The sequence below is a fragment of the Sceloporus undulatus genome, chromosome 1 (assembly GCF_019175285.1).
Source record: "Sceloporus undulatus isolate JIND9_A2432 ecotype Alabama chromosome 1, SceUnd_v1.1, whole genome shotgun sequence".
NCBI classification, from domain to species: Eukaryota; Metazoa; Chordata; class Lepidosauria; order Squamata; family Phrynosomatidae; genus Sceloporus; species Sceloporus undulatus.
In genome coordinates this window covers 296,491,930-296,518,650 of record NC_056522.1, presented here as the reverse complement: position 1 = coordinate 296,518,650, position 26,721 = coordinate 296,491,930, and the positions used below count along the sequence as shown (strand labels likewise).

General features: G+C 37.8%; 1 protein-coding gene across 3 annotated transcripts in view; it reads right to left on the bottom strand.

Moving 5' to 3' along the window:
• Positions 1-7,673: 7,673 nt before the first annotated feature.
• Positions 7,674-26,721, bottom strand: part of CAPRIN1 (cell cycle associated protein 1) — a 45,843-nt gene continuing 26,795 nt past the window's right edge. The window contains exons 7-19 of one of the 3 annotated variants that reach the window (XM_042453942.1): positions 24,897-25,034; positions 24,235-24,287; positions 24,064-24,150; positions 21,342-21,497; positions 20,691-20,799; positions 20,313-20,374; positions 15,937-16,044; positions 15,258-15,407; positions 14,919-15,072; positions 14,335-14,382; positions 13,284-13,384; positions 11,989-12,052; positions 7,674-10,615 (exon numbers count right to left, since the gene is read on the bottom strand). In XM_042453942.1, coding sequence (XP_042309876.1) covers positions 10,551-10,615; positions 11,989-12,052; positions 13,284-13,384; positions 14,335-14,382; positions 14,919-15,072; positions 15,258-15,407; positions 15,937-16,044; positions 20,313-20,374; positions 20,691-20,799; positions 21,342-21,497; positions 24,064-24,150; positions 24,235-24,287; positions 24,897-25,034 — 1,295 coding nt within the window. In that variant the 3' untranslated portion in view covers positions 7,674-10,550. Of the gene's footprint in view, positions 10,616-11,988; positions 12,053-13,283; positions 13,385-14,187; positions 14,383-14,918; positions 15,073-15,257; positions 15,408-15,936; positions 16,045-20,312; positions 20,375-20,690; positions 20,800-21,341; positions 21,498-24,063; positions 24,151-24,234; positions 24,288-24,896; positions 25,035-26,721 lie in introns of all 3 variants that reach the window. The other 2 variants (XM_042453928.1, XM_042453934.1) reach the window with 2 other exon arrangements.

The following is a 26,721-nucleotide window of genomic DNA, read 5'->3' as shown; positions in this document are numbered from 1 at the left end:
CTTTCTCACACAGGAAGAGGAGGAGCCCTGGGCCTCATTGGCCTTTGCCAGCCTTTCCCTTCAGCTTCTGAGGCGGCCAAACTCGCTCTGCCCCAAAAGTAACCCAGGCTGCATCCACACTGGAGAAATAACCCGGTTTGGTACTGCTTTAACTCTTTTTGGCACTTTGCTATGGAATTCTGGGAGTTGGAGTTTGTTGTGGGGCCCAGAACGGAGCGGAGCACCCCACAACAAACTCCAACTCCCAGAATTCCATAGCAAAGAGCCAGACAAAAAGTTAAAAGCCGTGCCAAACCAGGTTATTTCTCCAGTGTGGATGCCACCGCTTGCTCAGTGCTGGGGAATCCTGGGAACTGTAGTTTTATTGTGGCACCAGAGCTCTCTCTGACAGAGAAGGCTCAACGTCTCACCAAAAATACACTTCCCAGGATTCCCCAGCAGCACTGAAAAGCACCAAAGGGGCCACTCAAACTGGTTGTTTCTGCAGTGAGTTTTGGGCCTCCGGTCCCCTAAAAGTCTTACAATGCTGAGGCCCTGTTGTTGTTGTTGTTGTGAGGATATACTAAAAACAAATGACAGTACTTGCCCATAGGGAATCATACTTGCCCATAGGGATCATTGGGGAATACTATTTGCCCATAGAGAGCAGGGCAAGTATTAAATGAGGGGGTCTAAACACAATGACAGTACTTGCCCATAGGGAAACCATACTTGCCCATAGAGCATCTTTAGGGAACACTATTTGCCCCTAGAGAAGCATAGGGGAAATTAAGGAAATTAAAAAAGATTGTATTTACAGTGCTGTGTATTTACAGCGCTTTAAATAAAGGATAATAATAATAATAATATATATAATAATAATATAATAATAGGGAAACCTACAGGAATAATTGTCCCTAGGGAAATTCAATACTTGCTCATAGGGAAAAAATAGGGCAAGAATTCCATGGAGGGGCCTATGTACTAAAACAAATGACAGTACTTGCCCATAGGGAAGCCATACTTGCACATAGGAATCATTGGAGAATACTTGCCCACCGACAATCATTGGCAATGCTTGCCCATAGGGAAACATAGGGCAAGGATTAAATGGAAGGCCTAATATACTAAAGCAAATGACAATACTTGCCCATGGAAACCATATTGCTGACAGAGAAAACCATACTTGCCATAGGGAAAACACTGAATACTTGCCCTATGTTTCCCTATGGCACGTATTCATGATTCCATGTGGGCAAGTATGGTTTCCCTATGGGCAACCTTGTCATTTGTTTTAGTATGTCCTGTTGTTGTGTACCATTGAGTGGTGTCTGACTTATGGCGACCCTATCGTGTGGGTTTTCATGGCCAGATTCTTCCACAGGGGTTTTGCCGTGTCCTTCCTCTGAGGCTGAGAGTGTGACTTACCCAGATGTCCTAACTGCAAAGGAGGGTACTGCAAAATGGAGGGCATTTTAGTTATGCTTAAAATGGAGGACGTTTGGAATTCCTCCTGGAGAGGAGGTGGATGGAGGGTGTGTTCGGGAAAGGAAGACACTCCTTTCCTGAATATCGTCTGGATTGGCTTTCTTGGCTGAGCAGAGATTCAAACCCTGGTCTCCAGAGTCATAGTCCAACCACTACAAGTCCTTATTTACGCCAAATGTTCACCACTGAGGCACCTCTGCACTGTAGAATAATGCAATTCGGCTCTTTTTCAGTGCTGGGCTCTAGCCTATGGAATCCTGGGATTTGTAGTTTTACAAAGGTTTTCAGCCTCTGTCAAGAGTGCTTGGGTGGCCTCAGAAAAGTACAAATCACAGGATTCTGTAGGATGGAGCCCTGGCAGTTGAAGAGGTGTCAAACTGCAATACACTGCAGCGGTATCGAGATAAATGTAAGAACACGGATGTTCTTATGTCCTCCTTTTCCAGGACATATTCTATATTTCAACTTTCCATTCAGGAGAGAATTCCCAATTTCTCTGTTTTGAGCATAGCTAAGAAGCACGAATCTACATTATCATGAGTGTTTCTAGCTTTTATTTGGACATGTCCTACATTTTTCTTGAATGTCAGACTTTGTCATGCCTTGTCTCTTTTTGATAATGTCCTATATTTGTCTTGAATTCTACCACCTTTAAATGCGTTTATCCAACATGTGTTGTCCTTTTTTGCAGTTAGGACATCTGGACACCCTGCACTGGGCTGCAGTCTATCAGAGAACTGGACACCTGTAACCCTATAACAATAGCAAGTACACTTCCATACCGCTTCTCAGTGAACTAGCATTCCCTAAGTACTTTTAAACGTGTAACCTAAGCATGTTTATGGAATTGGACTATATAGGAGTTAATAATTTGTACAGCACGTTTTGGTTGTTTGAAATACTGCCCAAACATTATACCAAATCCTTTCAATTAATAATGATAACGAGATGTGTCTGTACTAGTATCATTAAAATACTATGGGGAGGCTGGTAGTAAGCTCACAAGTGAAATCTGTTGCTTTGCTCTTTACTTTCTACTGTACTTTTTTTCTACTATATTTTTTAAAAAAACCTACCTGCAAATAAAGATATATGGCTCACAAAACTTTATTGCCAGAGTTTTTTGGGTTTTTCGGGCTATGAGGCTATGTTCTAGAAGAGTTTATTCCTGACGTTTTGCCAGCAGCTGTGGCTGGCATCTTCAGAGATGCTGGCATGGAAGAAAGGGGGGTGTATCACACACACACACACACACACACACACACACACACACACACTCTCCATGCCAGCATTCTCTGAAGATGCCAGCCACAGCTGCTGGCAAACGTCGGAATAAACTCTTCTAGAACATAGCCTCATCCCCAATCCCCCCAGACATAACATGGATGCCGGTGTGAAAGCCTTCGACTTCACCATATTGCCTGTTTTTAATTATTTTAATCACAGGCTAGACATCCTATATTCAGAGCCGTTCATGTGTACCCATTTGGAGCACAAGTGTATGGAACTACCTATGTTTGCATTTTTAAATACCCTCTTCCCATCACCAACATGTGTTCAGAAGGACATCTCTAGTCTTCTGTGGATGGATGATCCATCAATTATCAATATTCTTCTTTTAAACTATTATCATGATTGCGTTCTGTCATTCTGTATATAACTCCTCCAAAGTATTGATCCCATATGATACAGAAGAATAGGTTTCAATCAATTTAAATATTGCTCAATAATAGACTTTATGAATACGTTCAGTCATCCATATTATTGCTTTGGAGTATGCCTTCCTTACTTCCACAGGTTGACACTGCAAATTGCAAATACAGATTTTACTCCTAACTGGTAAAAACAATTGAAGGTCAGACAAAGGTTCCTTTCAACTGTTTCTGTTCAGAGCAAAGCTCACTAACTCCTTTCTGGTAGGAGCTAGTTGCCTTTCCTGTTCCATTAGGATGTAAATGAATGTGCTTCATTTTAGTAAACCTCCTTCCTCATAAGGGACAATAAGCAGCCATGATGATTCTAATTACCACACATTTTCCTTGTCTTTGTTTAAAAAACCAAAACCAAAGATTTTTTGCTTTAAAAAGAGAAACCATGGTCTCCAAGTTCACCCAGAGATGCTTGTACATTTAAATCGTGCTCTATACAGTACTCCACTACTACTTAAAGTGTTGTCCCGGACCAGTACCTGTTGCCTGAGCCACTGGGGTCCTGGCAAATGCTGGTCTCTGGCACATTTCTTGGGAAGAAATAATGGGCACAAATATATTTGTGCCATTCCAGTGCATTTGGATGTGTGTGTGGAGTAATTACCCCCCCCCCCATGATGTACCCCAAAAAGCACTGCTAGAGGCGACCTGGCTACACCGTTTTGGCATACTTTAAGGTTTGTATTAGATGCAGCAAGAGCAAGAATGCAGATAGGAAGGAAAATTAATAATCTAAGATATACAGATGACACCATACTAGCGGAAAACATCAGAGACTTGGAACAATTACTAAGGAAGGTCAAGGAAGAAAGTACAAAGTCGCTTGTGTTGCAGAAAATAAAAACAGAATGACATGCCGAATTCACATAAATTTCACCTAGACAACGAGGAAATTGAAATAGATTCCTCATACCTGGGATCAACATTGATCAGACGGAGACTACCGCCAAGAAAATAAGACCAGGAATGGAAAGGAAAGCAATGAAAGAGAAATCCTAGAGTAAAGCTATTCAACTGAGCACTAAAGTTAGAATAATCCAGCCACTGATTCCCCATCACCATGTCTGGATTTGATAGCTGGGCAGTGAAGAAAGCAGTAAAAGAAAATAAATGCATTTGAGTGTGGTGCTCGAGAAGTGTTGAGAATATCATGAACAGCCAAAAAGATAAACAAATGGGTCCTAGAACAAATAAAATGTGAACTCGCTCTGGAAGCAAAGATAACAAAAAGCTGTTGTACTTTGGTCATCTCATGAGAGGCACAAAAGACATAATGCTAGGAAATGTAGAAGGGAGGGAGAGGACTACATGCCAGATGATGACTCAATCAAGGTGGTCATGGGCATTCATTTGCAAGACTCAAGCAGAGAAGTGGATGGGGGATTTGGCAATGTCTCCACACGGGTTGCCAAGGGTTGAGGTCGACTCAAGGGCAGTTAACAACCAACCTTAGAAGCAGAATCTTGAATTGGGAGGGGCCTCATGGGCCATCAAGTCCCTTTGCTTGTTCAAGCAGAATCTCCATCTAACAAACCTCATTGCCAAATTTTTTTTAAAAGTTGTCTCTCACTGTATTTTCCATGTGTGGAATTCCTGTAGTTGTCTTCAGCTGAGATGACAGCTTATCTTGTATTATTCATACAGCAACCAGTTGCAACACAAACTTCTAAAACCGTGAAATGAATATGATTTGTATTTATAGGGATACTAATGTAAGAAAGAAACTTCACTTAATATTGTATATGATTACTATGGCCGACATTCTATATGCACACAATATTGGAAAAGAAAGGATCCCTAGTGAAAGAATGGCTAAGTAAACTATGGGAAGCTAAAGAATGGATGTACTAACGGAGAGTATGAAAAATAAGATGTGAAAAAGCTAGCGTAAGATGGGAAAGCTTGAATTCGTATTGCGGCATAAAGTTTGAAGAATAGAAGACTCTTAGAAAAGGATAGTGGATTTAGAGAAATTGATATGTATGTTTAAACTAGGATTGATTACTTTTTACTTTTGGAGGACCCAGTTGATGTATGATATAAGGCTATTGTTTCTTTTGAATTAGATTTAGTGGACATACGTAATAATATCACTTAGCTGATTACCGCAGATTGTGTTGGAGGTGCATGAAGCTTTCGTTGACATGAAAGGATATGCATATTAGTGTTTCGTTATTGTATTTGTTTACCATGTTTATGTTGAGTGTTGTCTAATTTTGTAATGTTTTTTTATTTTATTATGTTTGTTTGTTGTATGAATAAAAAAAATAAAAACCGTGAAAACGAGATTAATGTAGCATTTCCTCATAGTAAGTTTATGGCTAAGATACCAAAATCTTACCCCTATTGACATTTTCACACACTCGGCATCACATAACCTGGCTTAAATATGCAAAATGGGTGAAACACACCAAGCCTCTATGATAGTACCTAAAGTACGGTGCAAAATGAACTATTCTGGAGAAATTCATTTGAAGAATGTATGTCTTCATCGACTGTGGAATTATGGCAATCCCACCAGTTTAACAGTTTTCTTAGGCAAGGAATATTCAGAGGTGGCTTTGCCAGTCCTTTCTTTTGAAATATAGCTTACAACATCTGGTATTTGTTGGCAATTACCATCCAGGTATTAACCAGGGCTGATCCTGCATAGCTTCCAAGCTGAGACTGTATGTGATGCCTTTAGGCCATCTAGTAGTATTCTTGGTAAAGCTATCACTGCTGGCAATATCCACATAAAAACAAATCTCCCAGTAATTTATTCTTAAGATTTTTCTTTGAATTAAAAAAACCCACTGAAGATATATGTGGCAGGAACAGGCTAAAAATCCAACATGCATACTAAGGAATACCCTAGAAATATACACATTTAATTTTAATGCAACTGTTTGAAATCTGCTCTTCCAAATTCACCAGGAAGCAGTTGAAGGGTATGTGTGAACATGCAGACTGAGGTTGGCTGACATGTCCATGTCATGGTGGAATATAGGATGCCTATCAGTTCTAGAAATGTAGCATAGCAAGGCATGGCATAGCCTGGCATATGATCTGCCTAGGGGACAATTGCTATGGCTTCAAGTTATACTGTGTGAGCGGTCTATCCAGCTCTTCACAACTACACAACTTTGCTTGAAGACCTCAGTATACCAAAGTGAGAGCCATTTCAATACTAGGCAAAGTACTTTTGCCAGCAAAATAAATGCAGCATTAAACTGGAATAATAGAAGGCAATGCTTTACCTCACTGATCTGTAACCAACAGCAGACTACAACTGTACTGGCACTAATTCCAGTTTCTGAATCAGATTTAAATTACCATGGTTTAAAATTCAGTGTTTACATAGGTATGAATAACAGTAAGGTCAGTTAAATGCTATTATAATATTAAATACAGTCATCCCTCCATATTTGCAGCTTTGATATTTGTGGGTTTGATTAATGTGTTCTCTGTAAGAATATCAAGGTTCTCCAGTGCAACTTCATGGTAAATGTTAACTAAAAGTTGCACTGAAAGACCAAGAGATTCCTAGAGAGAATTATCTACTAGTCATTTGTAGCTCCTCCAGTGCAGTTCTATGGTCAGTGTCTGTTGGACGTTGGAGGGACAAGTGTAATATCCATAAGGATATCTCACTATTTTACATATAATGTTACTACTGTAGGGACGCATCTCAATTGTATAGGATAAAAGTTTTAAAAATGAAGCTTGAATGTTAATTGAAATTGCCATTAAAATAGCTGCAATAAGTTTGTATAGCAAGAGAGAAATTTCAACTGCACATGAAAGTAGTTATTTCAGTTTAAGTGTCAAAAGAAGAATGCTGCACTTACCCAATACACATTATAGCACCTGAAGGATGCCACCTATGATATTTTAATATAGAGAATTAAGAAAGGTAGTGTAATTTAGGTTGCAGTGATTTTAAAAAAATCTTTGTATGTTGGATTCTGAATATCAGAATATATTTATATTAAAAAGGAACCAGCTCAAGAAATCCTGTTCCTTTAAAAAACAGACACTATTATACACCAAAGTGGTCAGACAATTCTGTGCAATTCTGATCTACAGAATATTTTATACACAAGCTTTAAATCACTCTTAGGCCCTGTACAGACTGGTACTTTATGCTGGCCTGTTGGCAGTCAGGATGCAGGATCCTGGCAGTGGACGCCATGACTCTGCCCCCAGGGCATCATGATGCTGTGCGCTGTTCCTGATGGCACGCTGCATCATGGCACGATGCTGGCTGAAGGGGCACCACACAGCCATGCTCCGCGGCTATGGCACCCTTCTGAGGTTGGATTGGGGCTGCGGCATGAAGTTGCTGCAGCCTCGATCCAGCCAGGAAACGGGCATTTGCATGCCACCCCTTATGTACTGTTTGTACAGCCCCTCAATATGCAAAATGTAATATCTCCATTTGTTTCAGTATCTATTTTGTTTTCTTCTGTTTTGGACACCACTCAGATACAGGAAGAGCAACAGAAAGGACACAAAGATGCTTTACAGCTTTACTTAGGAAATTATAAAAGATATAGATATGAAACAAAATGATGAAAGCTGAACTGTGAATTTCTGTTGATAACATAATGCAACTACAAAATGGGCAACACAAAAACTTTCTTTCACAATATACATTAACCAGTATATAAACTCATTACTGTAGATCAGGGATGGGGGACTTATGTGCTCCAGATACTGGACTGTAATTCCCAACCACCACTGTCTATACTGAGTATGACTGAATTTACAGCCCAGCATCTGGATGACATTTTCTCAACCAATTGCTATACAGAGTTTTGTAAGGACTGTTGGTTTAGTTTCAGATAGGTATTTGACCAATTTCTTTACTTTTTAAATATAAATTAGAGTTACAGTCTGGAAACCCTCAAGCACTTAAAATTTTTCATAACTACAGCATGCTATTTTTATGACTGGCAGTCAGTTCTTTTTCAGAGTGTTGCCTGAATTGTGACTTTTTAAAACCATCACTCATCACATACTACTAAACATTTCTCCAAACTCTTAACAATGGGTGAGAATTTCCAGTTTGAAATACTCATTTAAGCTGTTGCACAAAGGGAAAGATTTCAATACCACTAGCACTGGTTGCTAAGTAAATTATTTCATGTTGATCATTTGGGGAGAACAATTATTTCATATTTAGGAAAACAGAGCCAAATTGGACTGACACAATAATCTTCAAACCAATTATCTCCAATTTTATCTGTTAATTTCACCCTAATACCATAGGATTTTGTGCCACTGGAGAAATTCAGAGTTTGAGAATCTGAATGTTTTTTCAGTGTTAAAGAAAGCAAGGGTTTCAGTTCTTTAGAGCAACACATAAAGGCCTTGAAAGCTAAAGGATAAAATTAGAAGAAATCACAGCTCAAGCAGAAGTTTAACAGTATTTCTAACCATTCAAAAGGTAGGCTACATTTTGTTGTGCTGCTGTTCCTCTAAACTACAGGCAAGAGAGACATTATGTAGTAAGCAAACAGATAAGTTATTTGCATTATTTTAAGCATGGTAGATTCTCTTGATCATAAATTAAATTACCCTGGTGTATATATTCTTTTTTTAAAAAGCACGTACCTATTCCTGCCTGCTTGATTTCGAATTAAGAGAAACCATATTATCATTTTACTTAGCAACTACAGCATAGGGCATGCTCAAAATAAAAATTCACATTAGTTCTCATGATGAAAGCTGAAGATTCTCTCCTTTACAGATGGATCGTGCAAATTTTCAGAACCTGATTTGCTAAACTGAGATTAAAAATAATCAACTCTTTAATCCCACTTCTTTTAAACATATTCAACAAGCAGAAACAATACTGCTTTGCGTAAGAGGACCACCACTCTGATACAGCAAGGGCAATGTGCATACAAAAGCAGGATTTTCTAAAAACATTCCTAATTCAGAAACTCTTGTCCAGAATGTTCAAAGGGTCAAACTATATCCAGCATTTGTGCCATGCTGACAGTACCAACTGCTGCCTAAAGAATTCTTGTATGTAGCCCCAAGAAGATGGACAGAACTGTCAGCATTAACCATGTTCAGCTGAAGCCAGGGAAAGGGGAGAGAGAGAGCGACTGCACCTCCTCAATGGTTATCTTCTTTCTCACTCAGTTTGAATTTCTCTGAGCACCCATAATAGTGAAGTCCAAGGAATGCATGTCAAGTTTCTATCTGCATTAGCCAGTGTAGATGTGTTAAAGAATACAGCCTTTTTTTTTTAATAAACATGTTTTATTTATTTTGCTTAGATCTGTAACTGCTGGCTGTAATTTCCCTTAAAAGGGGAAACCAATTCAAACATGTACTGGTGCTTTTCAAAAGAGAGCAATTTAAAAGGTCAGTGGCGGCAGCGGCAGCAGCAAAAGGAGGAGGAGGAAATTAAAATTGCTTAAAACCTTTAGGCTGCAGAAGAAAAAAAAATGACCAAAAGTAATATGAATATTAATTCCCATCAGTACCAGCATCAATTATTTAGGTGACAATACAACAAGATCAAGTATTAGTGACAGGCAATGAACGAGTCATAAGGAAAGATAGAGAACACCAGTCCTTACAAATGCCATTGCTATCCAAGAAATGTGTTTGAGAGAGCTTGTTTAACACTTCACATTGAAAACACAAGTGGCCAGCCAGATTACATCCTCTATTTCTTAACAGAAAAATTTAAAGTGCCAATCAAAGCCTAATTTTGGGTTTACACAATATCAACAATTACATGAAATAGTGTACCCCTTTGCAACAGCAGTTCAGACCTAATAGGAAAATGCTGTAACAAGGGGTGCGTGTAAGCTGTTCATCAGCTTATTATTTAATTAGAGGAGTATAAGCATAGATTATGCATTGTAAAATGATCAGTGCTTCAGTCTAATAGAAAAAGCAGAAATGTAGCTGTTCTGTTAAACCACACTTTACTTCTTCCATCTTCCTTTCTGTGAAAGTCTGAACATACCAATTGTCTGAATAAAACGTTTAGGGTTTTATAAATTTCTTTATCCAAATTTGCTGCAGCGCTATATAATGTCAATGGAATCAGTCAAGTTGTTAGCTATGGAGTCTGACGTCACCCTGACACTGCCATTTTTGCTTTTAATCAGAGCTAGGGTAAAAATTCTGGATCTCATGTGCAAGGCTCAAGATGATACTTAGGACAGAACATGCAGAGTAAACGCCGTTTCTTTCGATATTCCAGAAATATAAAGCTGACAACTGTAGTCTTGTCTTTTATGGGCAATGAAAATAATCCCTTTACTATGAATTTCCTATAAAGGGGAAGAAAGAGATAACTCTTCTGGTAACATGTATGGTACACTGGCCAGTGTGTTTTTGGCGTTTAAATGTAATCCTGTTAGATTAATTCACTTGCTGAGCATTCATTTGAGGCATCCCTCTGTTGGGTCTTGGGGGCCCTCCACGACCTAGAAAATAAAAATAGCATTTTATTTTTGGATCAAGTGAGATCCTTGAAATTCAGAATGGCTCTTTCTCTCTCGTGTGGCTTCCTACTAGGCTTGTCTAAGGCCTAGAGATTTGATACATGTTTACTCAGTAGAGGAGGAAGAGTATGAATGTCTACAAATACATGATTTGCATCAGTCTCAACTTTTTTCCTTCTACAAATGGCTGAGCAGTTCACTGCCCATAAACTGTACTTTCAATGATACTAGACTAAAACTACAAAATATGTATAACTGGAAGTATGATTCTGTGTACATGTTTTAGTATTTTTAAAGGTCTAGTACAGAAATTGTTGCTGGGTAGGTTTCAGAGAAAGAGCAATGTCTCATCAGAAAAACATCCAGCAGTGTTTCCATGTCTTAGACTACAAACGTTTATCTTATGTTCAATATATTTTTGATTGGTATTTACATAACTAAGCCTGCACTAGATTAAATCTGAATGTAGATATTTTACCTGCCTCACTAAGATTTTTTTTACATCACTTTTAGTTAATTCGCAAAGAAATTAAATAGCATTGATCCATTCAAGGGCAGAAACAATGCCTTGCACAGATTCATTCCCATTAGACAAAACAGAGCCCTTCCCTACACACCATGCATGAACTCTATTTGCAGAGACAGGATAAGAAGATACCACTGGGAAGAGAAAGTCTCTATGTTCCTTCAGTGTCTCCATCCAACTTCCTCCTGTGTTGCTTGTGCTTATTTTAGCAAAGGAAAGGGTGAAGAAAGGGGCGTGACTTTATTCTGACATTTTGTGGGATGATTTCTTGTACAAGTACTGTATCTGCACTTGACTGGACCAGACTCTTTTGCCTACTTTGCCATTACGCTATTTTCTGTGAACAACTATAATGCAATAGAACAGAATAAAATCAAAAATCTGAAAATAATACATGAAAAAAATATTATCTGTTAAGATAATTCTATTCACCCTGTTTATAAAAATATAGTCCATTTTAACCACACACAGCTGAAGACAGAAGAGCAGGCTACAAATAATGCAAGATCTTTATTGAAATTCAAGGAGCAATAGCAAAAAAAATCCCAAGATGCAGACACAATTAGAGATATAAAAGCATAAAGGCCTAGCAAAACATTTTTCACATCTCAGACAACTGGGTAAGCTTATATTTTCAAGGAATAAAGAGCAATTTAGTAAATCTTAAATGTAGAGTTTAGAAGTGAAATTTAAGAATACATAATTAAATAGCCAAACTGATTAACAACCTTCAATAGAAGTCTACAACAATTAACACACATTTGAACCAAGATATCCTAAAGTCTGTATCCCACAGATTCATATCAGAAATGAATCACTTGAATATTACCTCGAGGGGCTCCTCGAGGACCACTTTGCCCAGAGCCACGCTTGAAATTCTGTTGGTATCCATCCTGGAATTTAAAAAGAACCAAATGGAGGAAATGATTTTTGCCATTTTTTTAAAAAAAGGGATACAATTTTACTATGTCACTGTATATCATGGGACTTGAGCGTCCATGTACTTTGGTATCCACAGGGGATCTTGGAACCAAACCCCAGCAGATACTAAACCTTAAAATTGGACTGCACAGCATTTAAAAGCTCAACCCTCCTCAGTTTGAAAAAAGACTGATGGCACACAAGTATTTCTGCCTGTCACAAAAACAGAGCAGGGATGGGGCCATCCTGGCTTCTCCAGGGAGGAAGTCTGGGAACAGCCACTGAGAAGGCCCTCTCCCTTGTCCCCTTCAAACAAGCCTGAGAGAGTGGTGGGACAGAGAGCAGGGCCTCTCCAGATGATCCTAGAGCTCTAATAGGCTCATAGAGAGAGAGAGAGAGATACAGTCCTTCAAATAAACTGGAGCCAAACCTTATAAGGGCTTTAAAGGTCAAAACCAGCAATTTGAATTGTGCCTGTAAACAGACCTGCAGCCAATGGAGTTGTCTGCTTCCTGTAGCAAGCTCCAGTTAATAACTTGGCAGCAGTTCTTTGGACAAATGGAAGTTTCTGAGCACTTTTCAAAGGGAGGCCCATGTACAGCACATTATGGTAATACAAGACATGTACCAATGTGGCTAAATCTGACTTCTCCAGAAACAGTGTGCAGTTGGTGCATTAGCTTTAACTGTGCAAAAGCACTCCTGGTCACTACTGAAACCTGCAACTCCAGGCTCACAGCTGAATCCAGGAGTAACCCCCCCCCCAATTGCAAACCTATATTTTCAGGGGGAGTGTAGCCCCATCTAACACAGGCTGAATCCCTATCCCCAGATCTCTCTTTTAACTGACCAGGAACACCTCTGTCTTGTCTGGATTAAGCTTCAATTTGTTTGCCCTCATCCAGTCCATTACAGCTGACAGGCAACAGTTTAGCACAGGAACAGCTTCCTCAGAATTAGGTGGAAAGGAGTGATAAAACTGGGTATCATCAGGATATTGGTAACATCTGTAGTAATTGCTTATTTAAACACATTTTGAAAAAGGAAACTCTCAGAACATGTTTGAATTTGATTACTATAGGGAAGCCCTTTCATCTGTCGGGGATGCTTTGATTTGGATTTCCTGCATGGCAGGGGGTTGGACTGGATGGCCTGTGCGGTCTCTTCCAACTCTATGATTCTATGAACGTTTAATCAACTTACCCGCTGGTAGTTGGAATAGTCCCGAGGAGCATTAAATTGTGCCTGTGTGTAACCACTGTTTGGATTGTTGGAAAATGAAGGGCGGTAGCCATCATACCCTCCTAAAAATTAGGAGAAACACCTTACTGAGAAGTATTACTTTTATGAAAGATGTATGTATACATTTAGAATTATATGGCAATATTCAAGTTAAGGGGGGAAAGTATTCTGCATTAGAGAAATCAGACTATATGTCATCTAGCAAATTGAGAAAATAACATGGGGCAGGAAGAACAGGTTGTCTCCAGCTAGTAGTTTTTTTTCTATACATGGCAACAGCCCTCAGAAATATTAGATCATCCTGATGCAATATTAAATAGACATAAAGACCTATGTCAACTTAACCTTTCAGATACAAAATTCATGGATGTTTAAACCGCATCTTGGCTCTTGTGTGCCATTTTGTTTCTTCAGTATAGTTCAAGATTTCACATTGCATATATCAAGGCATTTATAAATCATATTTTAAAGTGATTTAATAAATGCAGGGACCAAAATTAGAAATCCCAATAAATGTCATAATTTGAGTAAGTGAAATAACTTGCTTTTGCAAGCCAAGGAAGCAACAAACCCTGAAAAAAGATGCAGCCATTTAGTATGTTATAAATGGGAAGATAGATGCATACCATATTATATTATGTCTCCATGAAAACAGCTCCCATGTTAGTTCCTTCTCAAAGCTTGCTGCTTTGCACTTTTAATTCATTGTGTATTCTATACAGCAGAGCAAATGCAGCAAGCTTAGACAACTCTATACTACATGTCATTAAAAAAAAAGCATGCCACTATAATGCTTAAGCATCTGGACATTTTGCATTTCTGAAAAACATTCAGAATTAGTCTTAAAAGGTTTTTAAGTTTTTACCTCTAAACCCATTGGCTGGTCCCCTGTATCCATTCATTAAGCCTCGAGTGCCGCGTGATCCACCACGAGACACTCCCCGGCTGTTATAATAAGGCTGACTGTTACGTGGGAACCCAGTATTCTGTTGTGGAGGCTGTTGGTGGTTACCTGCCACTTGATGGGACTGGTCCGGGGAACCATGGTAGGTGCCAACCACTAAAATGGAAAAGAAGAAAACCAAGAAAGTGCAAAAAGTTTGAACTTAAGACTCCAGTCTCCTAAAGTCTCAAATAATATCAAGCTAACTCACCAATGTACTCTGCTTAAGAGCCACCAAGTAGGACAGTAATGTTAACCTACCCAAAGAAAGATTATTTGCAGAATTAAATCGAACATGGCAGTCTGCATCCCAAAAAAATGTCCCCTAAGTGTCTGCATAGATCATAAGGTTCAGTTTCAGTGTAACTGATTTAATTTGCTAGTTCTTCTGTTAGCGATTTTTCTTTGGGAGGCAGACTGTTATTTCAGTTATATAAAAATACTATGGTAAGCGAAGGCAGAAAAATTAACATATGATCTGTATCTAACAAGAGTGCTCTCCGTTGTAAATCTCTACAAATAGAGTGAAACAGCTTCTCATCAAACATGTCCAAAACATCAAGAATGTCAAACTGTGGTTTGTTTATCTCAGCTAGAATTGTTGAAAGCTTGTTTTTAGAATGAACTACTGGGATTCCATCTCTCAAGTTTACCTGTCTGAAGCTGCTGTTCTTGCTGAAGTTCTGATTGTTCTACTTGGTGAGGCTGATTGGAGAAAGTCTGACTGTAACTGGCCTGGTACTGATTTTGTTGTTTTAGGGTTTCTGGCTCATTGACAGGAGGAACAGGTGCATTCATGTTAAATACCTGTAACAAAAGTAAATAAAACTTAAGCACTCAGTACTTTCATTAAATTGTTACCAAATACTCTTCTAGAACTCATGCACATTGCCAACATGCAACTAATCAATAGCACTCATGCCATAACTGCCTATTATTCACTTTGTTATCTATAATGAACAGTCAAATAAACAGATTTATTTTGTACTCACTGTCTGCATGGACTGGAATGGAGCTGCGTTAACATTGATTCCACTGCTATGCAAAGGTTTGCTAGAGGCAGCCTGAAATACCTGAGGCTGAGATGCAGCTGGTAGTGGTGATGAAGTTGGTGTTTGATCTGCGTTTAGAGTTATTGAAGCCTGACAAATAAATTTCAATCTGATGTTAGCAAGCCATAAATCATTATGTGACAGTCTACTATGAAAAAGAGGTAATTACCAACCAAGTGTACTTAATGCAAGGATAAGCTGTATGCTCCCCATTTACCTAACACTGGTTATACTGCTCTAAACAATCAGGGAGAAGGAATCCAGCACTTTGTACTGACACCGTGCCTGAAATGAATGTGGAAAATAAGTGCTTATGCAAATCATACTAAATCTGCAATGTTCCTCCTCCCTATTAAAAAAAATTGTACCTGGCAGGTTATCCCTCTGATTAGATGGACAGACACACTTATTTAAACTATCATAGAAATGATCTCTAATAAAAAGCTTTTTTTTATTTTAGAAGACACAAACACGATTAGGCACACACATCAGCTGGAAAAATGCCCAAAACGTGATACCTAAAATTGATTTCTACATTCTTTAGAGGGCTGCTCTTGTTATATATGCAGGAATGCAGCACATTTTCCCTTCCCAAGCAAAATTAAGTCTCATAACTTGCCTGAATCTGGTCTGATTCTTTCTGAGGCCGCTGCTCTGTTGAATGAGAAGGCTGATACAGGGACTGGGATGCTGTATATCCCTCACTTGTGGAAGAAACCAAGGGGACCTGTCAAAGTTTTAAAGTTTAGCAGAAACTCCTGCCAGGGGCTTTGGGCAACTCCTTGCCATAAGTCTTTGAGTTTTTACTTATATCTGTGATAGAAACATTCTTCTACATTAATTCATCATGTTTAGAAACATTAAGATGTATTCATTTGTCCCAATAAATAAGCACTACTCTAGCAAAAAGTTGCATTTCATACCAGCTTTCATCAAAGCCAGATGAACTTACTTTTTTTTTTTTCATTTTCTAGTAACAGCAGGCCTATATACAGTTTCTTCTTATACTACAGGATTGGGATTGGGATTTGTATAGGGTCAGAGGAACAACCATATCCAGCAATAACAAGAATAATGTTGTAAGAGCTGGACAAATTGACTTTATATGCACAATTTGCCAGGCATATGAGATTTTTCTTCATTTCCTGCAAGTGGACTGGGAAAGATGTTTGCATGGCAGATGAGGTCCAATTCCAGCCCCCAAAATATGAAGGGTGTTCAAAGGGGTTACAGCCAAGGCAAACTGATTTAAGGGACATGCTGTTATATAAATGAGATAGATCACAGTCAGGGCATTTAGTCTACTGATTGAACCTACATAGGATGAGAATCAGAAAATTTCCATGTTACTAGTGTGATACAAAAGTTTAGACCCCCCCCCCCCCCCGATAAACAAAGGAAGGTCATGGATTGAGAATCAAAAATCTGAGATATTTAGTGAAAATCCCTAATTTAATCTATTAGATTAAAAGGTGTTAGGCAAACAGTTTACTGTTTAGCAGAACTGGCTGCAAGGAGATAATGGGTGTACCAAGAAACCAGGATTTTCTGAAGATTTGGGAAGAGTAAAGGAAAATCCATGTCACTAGTGTCACATATACAAATGTGATTTTATATGGCTGTGTTAGAGAATGTTGCACATCATTCATCACAGAAGTAGGTTGAAGGGAGAATGGAATGCTGTGTTCAGCAGACAGGCAAGAGGAACATCTAATACAGTGGAGCCTTGCCTTATGTGGGGGATCCGTTCCGGACCCCTCCGCGTAAGGCAAATCCCGCGTAAGCTTGAGCCCCATTCAATAGAATGGGGCTTGTGCTCACAGCGGCACGGTACACGCAGCAGCCACTCATTCCATTCACTTAATGGCGACACAACTTCCACATAAACAGGAAGCCGCATATGGAGCGGGCGCACTGTACTTGCATTACTATAGAATGCCGTCATTAAACAGTCTGTCACGTGACACACCATCCACACAGTTATGATTCAAGCTTAAACATCAATTCATACAGAAGTGGTGTCAAAAGAGACAAAATCTTTAAAAGCTTTGCCCATTTTTCAAAATTACCCAGTACAGGCATATTTCAGTCAATGAAACATTTGGTAGAGAAGTTCCCTTTTATAAAGGATCATTGGCACCCACTTTGGTGAAGAGAAGAAACGGCTGGCACCACCCACCAGGCTTGAATCAGCTGTCCACATATAATACCAGATCCTACAGAAGATTTAGCTTTTTAGGTTCCTAACAAAAGGTTCCCTGGAACTACACTTTATTTACATCTTAGAGCACAGTTCGCAGATTTCATTATCTGAGGAATAACTGCATTATAAAGAACTATGTAACATCTAAGGCAATGCAGTGAAGTCAATGGACCTAAGGATACTGTAATATAGGATTATCCCATGGATGTAGCTAAAACGAACAAGATTCAGAACTGCAATATGTACATAAAAGTGTGTGCTAACATTATCCCCTTTGGCTGTTTAGGTTTAAGCCCTTGCACACCATTAGATTTCAAAGTATCAGTCTACTCTCAGAGGTTTCCATAATTCTTTAACATTCTAGCTGGACTTATGATCAATTTGAAAATTACTCTCAATTTAATATAAGGAAATAGATGTTATAGGCAATGTGTTCCTAAAACCTAGTTTAATACAAAAAACTCCTTACACTACTTTTTTTAAAACAGAAAAACTATCAGGATTCATTGTGACATGTGACTGAGGAAAATATATACAGGGGATCCGTGGATGCTGAAGTCCCATTAAATATAATGACATAGCAAAATGGTGTCCCTTATACAAAATGGAAAATCAAGGTTTGATATTTGCAATTTATACTTTATACTTTTTTTGAACATTTTCAAACCTTGGATGCTTGAATCTGTGTATAAAAAACCCATGTATAAGAAGGGCCAACTGTAGCTTAATCAGGCTATTAGGAAACCTTCGTGGAGAAAATGAAACAGAAACCTAAGGATGCCTAGGTGAAGCACTAGGCTCACAATACATGACCGGGGGGGGGGGGGGGGTCCAACAGCTTAACAACATTTTTAATTAATCAAAAAAGACACAACAAACAAGAATTCAAGGTGCCAAATTTAACTGTGGTAACTTCTCAAGATAAAAGCAATTTAGGGCAAGAGTAATCCTCCATGGTAAAATTTAGTTCTGGAATCCAATATAACCTTATAATATATTTTTGTAAAAAAATTTTTTTGCATACAGTGAGAAATGGTGTAATGAAACAACAATGTAATTATAACAAGCAAAATGTTATATTTTACTCCGTACTCATATCTGAGAAGTAGCTAGGCATTTTAATGGGCCCCAAATATCTTCTGTTCAGTAGTTTCACTTTTCTCCACTTGCTACAGTAGTGATAAATTGAACCCTGATATCTTAAGCTTAATTAATTAAATGGATTTTAAAAAATAAAAATCAAAGATCAGAGGACAACTGAATCCATGATTATTTGAACAATATATGTCAAATAATATACCATATATACTAGACTATAAGTCAAGAAATTTATTCCCAAAAATTGACCCTAAAATTTTGGGTAGACTTATATAAGGAACAATATACATCAGTAGTGCTTAGAAAGGTTAGCAAGCCTGATGCCCCAGTCTCCATTGAACACCAATTCCTTCCCCCTCTAGTCTGTTTTGCAAGCCTTTGCTTCCTATCAGAAAAACTCCCCACTTAAACCCACTTGCTTCTTTCTTTGCTCCGTTTTGCAAGCCCTGGCTTCCTAAGGAAAAACCTCTCCATTTAAATCTACTTGTTTTTCTCTCTGCTCTGTTTTGCAAACCCTGGCTTCCTATGGAAAAACCTCTCTCATTTAAATCCACTTGCTTCTCTCTCTGTCCATTTTGCAAGCCCTGGCTTCCTATTAAATATATATATATATCTCCATTTAAATCCACTTGCTTCTCTCTCTGGTCCCTTTTGCAAGACCTTGCTTCCTATGGAAACAACTCTCCATTTAAATCCACTTGCTTCCTTTCTCAATCTGATGTGAAAATCTCTCCTCCAGCACCTGGGAATCGGTTGGGAGAGGTTGGGAGAAGGAGAGACGGAAGTGGTACTTCCCTCTTTCCATCCTTCCTTATAGCCCCCTAAATTTTACCCTAGACTTATCCATGGGTCATATCAAAATCCAGGATTTTAATCCTGAAACCTTCCCTCGACTTATACATGAGGTCGACTTGTACACAAGTATATAAGGTAGTTCAGGTTTTCTAAGAAAATGTTCACAAACATTTCCAGCTGCTGCAAGTGTCAAAAGCAGCCACTTTCTTTCCAGCAACAGGCATTAAAACAAATATGTATAATTGTCAGAACAGGCAACTGTGGTCAAATGGAGGTTTCCTCAGCAGATGAAGGGGATTGAGAAGCAATGTTCTCTAGTTTGGTTTTCCTTCTCCAATAATCAGTACCATTATGTTGCTCGTCCAATTAGTGCCCCATCAATCCAAACTAGCACAGGAAGTGGAGAGGAGACTACAGTTGTTGTGTGCCTTCAAGTTGTTTCCAATTTACAATGAACCTATAACCTATCATGGAGTTTTCTTGGCAAGATTTTTTCAGCGGGAGTTTGCCTTTGCCTTCCTCTGAGGTTGAGAGAGCATGACTTTCTCAAGATCACCTAGTTGGTTTCCATGGCTGAGCAGGGATTCGAACTCTGGTCTCCAGAGCTGTAGTCCAACACTCAAACCACTATACTGCACTGCCTCTTGATGCTACAATAAGAGTTGATTGAAGAGTATTGCTTGAATCAAACTAAAACCAATGGGAACCTGCTGAATTAATGTTAGGGTAAACTCATACTTTCAGCAGTCAAATTTATTTCTATTTAATTCTTTGTTTTTATTCAAGGTTTTACTGACTTCTAATTACAGCAGACTGAAGACATTTTCAAAGAAACTAATTTTCCTTGAGTTGGGGATAGGAAGAATTACAACTAATTATTTTCGAAGTATGGTTCTTACCTGTGTGGCTTCAGTTTGTACAGGAACTTGGGTGGGCTGTGCAAGTCTGGATTCAGTGTGAACTGAAATTACAGTATGATTCATATTATTTGATTGTTGCTCTTCTGTTTCATTAATACAAGCTACTGTATTTCTAAAGTAGACTACTGCATTAGACTCAAACAATAATTTTCTACAGAATATTAGCAGCTTCAAAATCAGCCTAAAACTGTACCAAATTTTTCATTAAATAACTATATGCTCCCTAATATTCATAAGCTTCACTGACAACATACTAATCTTCCTGAAATCAAAATATAAGAGAATAGATTATTAGATACTTCTGTTATAATGACATTTTTTCGCACATTCTGTCTAAATACAACTAATGTCACCAACCTGGAGAACAAACCATTTGTGGTATGTCCAAGTTTTGTGCTGGATTCATAGGCTGGGCTGAAACAATGGCAGGGTCAAGTGCCTGGTTCTCAAATTCCAGCATAGAGTCCTAAATAATAAAAACAAGATTCAGGTATGTCTCATTTATGTTTTAAAAATTCCTTATGCAATTGGTCCTCCACATTTGCAGCTTTGATTATTTGTGGTTTTGATTAACAGGTTCTCTCGAGAAATCTCTAGGTCCTCCAGCACAACTCTGCCAGAAGTTGACCATAGAGTTCTGCTGGGCAACCTAGATGTTCCTAGAGAAAACACTTCTCTAGGCATTTGTATGTCCTCCAGCATGATTCTATTACCAACTTCTGGCACATATTAACCATAGAGGTGTACTGGAGGACCTGGAGATTCCTTAGAGGTGTTTTCTTAGATAAAAAGAACAGTGGGTTGTTGTTTTTTTATTATTTGCGGTTTTTCCACATTCATGGGGTCCTTCACTGCTAACCCGTGAATGTGGTGAGACCACTGTATAAAACAAATCAAGGCAAAAAAAAAAAAAAAAAAAGCTTTGGTTCAAATCAGCTCAACTTCAAATCTCTTTAAAAACTGAGAACTCATCTTAATGAATGACTTAAAACAGGGGAAATTGCACACCTGCATGAAGTTGTAGGGTCCCTGCATTTGTGCCATAAGGTCCTGCACACGTTGTCTCCTAACAAGGGGATCGGCTTGAGTCACAGTAGTAAGCGTATGGGCATCTGGAACTGGAGGAGATGTAGCCTGTGGTTGTTGCTGCAGTGAATTTACCACCTACATCAGAAATAGTCAATAGTGAAAATGAGTCCACGTTGGTTTCCAGTACTGGCCTATTCTTATGATCACAGGAGCAAAAATGACTGTTAACTGCTATTTAAAATACACATTTCTCCAAATATTAACATTTAAAAAGTATTAATTTTAAAGAATTGTAATATTTAGATAATGTTAGTATTTCTGTTTGTTTAACTCAGATGAGAAATGAAATCTGGCTGCAGTAGAAGCTGAGTGCACCAAACCTTTAGCAATCCAAAGCTAAGATGCCTTCATTTCAAATCCCTGTTTTATTCAAATGCTTGAGGTTTTAATTCAAATCGTAATAACCAAAAGGAATTTAACCCAGAAAGACTAACATATCACCAGAAATACTAACACATCCACACTGGAGCTTTAAACATTATTTATAATGGATCTTTAATTCCTAGCTTTTGGGGATGTGAAAAAGATCCTCCAGAACTACAACCAAAGTAAATCATATAAAGCTGTAGTTTCTTGATTACACAACTATTATAGGTTTTGATGTGTCTTTGTTGATAACAATTTCCCTTCTAGACATTTCTACTTACATTTAGATTGTACTGTTTTTATAATGACTTGTCTATTAAAGGTACAATGCCAAACTATTAAAATCAAAGCACCACTGACATCCACAGAAGCAGAATTATACTCAGGTTTGCAGTCATCATTTTGTACTCGCCAAGGTCTACTAGCAGAAATACATGCAATGATGAGATCGTTCCTTTGTCCTATGAACCCTGAAAGCCTGCTCCAAAAGCTAAGGATTACTGAGAAAGAGCTCCTAAGTTATCATGCATGCAGCACTGGATTCAGCAATGTGTCATTAGTCTTTACAGATGTGAAGTAATGCATTTTAATGAACTCTGAGTTAGGTGAGTTTTAGACAGTTGTGGAAAAAACCCACCCAAATCTTAGATTGCAAAGCTTCAAAATAAATGCTGCCTGTACTCTATGGTCTGAATATTTGAGTCATTAAATTATGCAGCAAAGGTTTAAGTGTAAGTGTTTATCTACTGAACTCTGTTCTCTGTTCTTTAAGACTAAACTCCACAACTTTTTGTATTCACCCCATCCTCCGCAAAAAGAAAAAAACATTCAGAACATACTGCAAAAGAAAAATCCTTTATGGACATTGGAAACTCTATTCACTAGGAGCAATCTTTCTGCTAAAAATTTCCCCTAGACTGATAGTTCCACATGATGTCCTGCCCAGAATTGTATATGTGACTGCAGAAATCTTTAAGAAGTTCAAGCATCAGATTTCTCTTACAGAATGTGCATACATGAAACATTAATTTTAACTATAAAATGAAACTGTTACCAAATAATCATCATTAAAATACCATCTACAACCAGTATTCAATGACCAATGTCAAATGCCTATGTGCTTTGAAAGTATATAAAGATTCCACACAAAACAGCATTTGGCTACACCACCACCACCAAAACCAAAGGATGAAAAGGCTACATCTATTCCAATGGATCAACTGGTACAGTCCACCCTTCCCTTATGTGGGGGATCCATTCCAGACCCCTCCCCCAGTGCAAGGGGAAAACCACGTATGTCCACGCCCCATTAAAAACAATGGGGGCGCAATGTGCCATTCATTAAATTGTACTGCAGCTTCAGCGTATGCTGAAGCTGCGGAAGGGAAGACCATGTATGGTGCAGGTTGACTGTATATGCATTACATCTTCAAGAGCAGAAGTCAGTGACAATTAGTGTCTCAGTTGCAATGAATGAGGTTTTGTTATGTTTAAACATTCTGAAAAACAACTTTTCTACCTAGAGGGCATATTTATTTCCATTTTTCATGAACAACTCTAAAGATTCAACATGTTGCTATAACTCAACCGAAGACTGTAGCGTCTTCACTACCACCACCACAAAAAAAAAATCCTGAAATACAAGTCCAAAAAACCTTCATTATTTGAAACTTGAATCTGCAAAGAAGGTTTTAGTGGCTGTCAAAAGAAACAATAAAACAAAAAACTTCCCATAGAATATTTTATCATGGCAGCTATAGAATTGGATCCAAAGTTGTATAAGCAGAGGTATGCTCATGGGAACAGGACTTCCTGTCTGCAAATTTCCAATGCAGACCAGCAGAAATCTGGAGGGGGACCAGCATGAGCAGAAATGCTTTCTGATTACACAAAAATATTTTTGGATCCAAAGACATTCTGGTACTTTTAAAAATTTGCAACTGTAATGTTTAAAATACTGCATAAATCTTCGTGTTAAGAAGTGTGGGTAAGAGCATAACTAGCATTGAAAAATAAAGACTTTTTACAATTAAATGTCCTGATTTTGCAACCGCCAGGACTGTAAACTTTCAGCTATGAAGCATCTTCTCATCTGAATCTATATGTTTACAAAGGGAAATATTTTTTTGAATTATTTGTTCTCATCAGGACACCCTATGAGATTCAACCTCATCTTGCTAAAAAAACCACAATTTTATTTAGATTACAGTTGTGTGTGAGTTATAAGGGAATGAAAAGAGATTGCAAGTTTACCTAAGCATACAAAATACCTTACCTCAACAGTTTCAACTGTCCACTCATCTACCTGTTCCTTCTCACTACTGCTGAACTGAGTCTCTGCCATGAACTGTCTGTTAACATACTAAAATAAAAGTGAGAAAGTACAACTGTAAGACAGCAGCATTCATTGTTAAAATGTAACAACAATTCTTCCATTGAATAGTACCTCTGTTGATTCAACTTCACTGGGTTCAGTGTAGTCTTCTGTTGTCTCTGGCTCTGTGACGAAAATAAACTATTTTAGATGAAGCTGAACTAAAAAATATTTACGTCCAACACATATTTCCATCTTTCAATCAAATTCAAGCAATACAACAGTTTTGAAAATTTCTGCAAATTACTCCACATTTTTATAAACATTTTTAACATTAATATATATTAAACCTATTTATTGTTAACTTTTTTTAAAAAAACAGTGAAGTGGAATCATAAGCAACAATTGCACATTTGCATCCACAGAAACCAAGTGTTCAAGGATTAGTTATAAGTATCTTGAGTCATGTTCTAAAAGTTTAACCTAAGAATTTCAGCAAAGAATTTAGTATTTATCTGTTTACTACCCTGCAAGCTCTAAGAGTTTTATAGGCCCAAATGTAAGCTGAGAAATCAGATAGTTTAAAGAGGAGTTTGTAGCAGACATATAAACTGTTTAATCCAATTCACTGAAAATATGGAACAGAGTTAAGGCTTCAAAAAGCCTACAAATATACCAGGGATGCAATCCTATACATTAACCTGGAAGAAACTTTCACTGGTCAAAGTAAGTTTGATATCTGAAGTAAAATGCCTAGGAATATGCTAAGAAAGTTTTGGTTTGGTTTTACTCACCAGCTTCTGCAACAGGATCTTCAACTGCAGGTGTAGGTGTTGCCTCTTCCTCTTCACACAATCCATTCTGATGGTTGTGAGTACTGTCAAAGTAACTTGTTTGAAGAATGCGTTCAATAAGTTCTCTTAGGGCTTTATCTGTAAAAATAATTATTAATAATAATTTGTTTTATTTATATACCGCTATTCCAAAGATCATAGCGGTGAACAGCAAGTAAGCTAATTAGCAAGTAAGCTAATTTGTCCCCAACAGTCTGGGTACTCATTTTAGTGACCTCGGAAGGATGCAAGCCTGAGTCGAGCTTGGGCCCTTTTTCTGGTCTTGAACTCGCAACCTTGTGGTTTCGAGTGAATGGCTGCAGTACAGGCATTTACCCACTGCGCCACCAGGGCTCCTTGTAAAAAGGAATGAAACAGATTTTAAAAACTGTTTCACCTGCAAAACATTTTGCACTCCCAACCCTACTTTTCCTTAATTTTATAAAATTTCCCAATTAGACTTCTCTGTATTTAAATTGGTACATTATACTTAAATTCCTAATAAGGGATGTATTCCCTATTAATAAACCAGTGCAACTCACAAATATTTTTATTTTTATATAAAACAGACAAGATCTTATTTTAAATGAGTAACGTGTGTAACTTCAAGAATCTGAACATTAATAGTTTTTTGTGGGTTTTTCAGTCTATGTGGCCATGTTCTAGAAGAGTCTTCAGAGAAGATCATTCTGGATGCTGGCAAAATGTCAGGAATAAACTCTTCTAGAACATGGCCACATAGCCCAAAAAACCCACCAAAAATATGGATCCCAGCCATGAAAGCCTTTGCCTTCACACTGAACATTAATTTTTGCCATGTTTATAGAAAAATCTCAGAACTTACGATGATTTCTGCTACAAAGAGCTATCTAGGGGTCCAATAATTCAGTTTGATACCACTTTATAAGTATCACAGTTCCAACCTAGAGAATCCTGGGATTGGTAGTTTTTTAAATTGTTATTTAGACCAAAAAACATATACATACATATGCACATACAACCTACAAGTAACACAACCCTTAAATCAACTATTAGAGGAGAGCGCTGACTTTAGAATGATAAAGAAATAGGAGAAATAGAAGAAAAAAATTAAGAGGAAAAGAAACAGAAAGAAAAAAGAAAGAAAGAAATTGCCATCTGGACATGACCACAATAAGGAACAGAAAGAAGGAGGAAGGAAAAGAGGGAATAATAATAATTAAAAAATTACAAATAATACATTGACAAACAAACCATTTGTTACTTCCTCGCACTGGTCTCCTCTAATTATTTTCTCTCTTAAATTTACTCGTGTATATCAGGATTTTATATAAATAAATAAATATTAAACAAACTCCTTCATTTTGTTCTCCCTTCCCTCTTATTCACAGCTGCCTTAGATTCACCAAGTTGCATATCCCTCTCCAGTCTTTACTTAGGGATGGCTCAAGACCTTCTATTGTTAATTAAATCTCCATCTTTTTTATGTATATTATATTACCCCATTTCCTTTTTAAATAACCACATACTTTTTTCCACTCTACTGATCTGTTTTCTCTTATCTTCCATTTCACTTGAGAGTAAGTCCATTTCCATTAGATCCATAAGCTTTATCAACCATTCATCTATTTCTATCTCTTTTTTTTAATTTTCCAGTACTTTGCATAAACTAATTTGGCTGCCGTAAGAATATAAAATAAAATTCTTCCATATTTTTTCACTCTTTTCATCAAGCATACATAATAACAATATCTCTGTTTTTCTGCTTTTGTCCATTCCCACCAAAGATGAAAGTAAATTCCCTTTA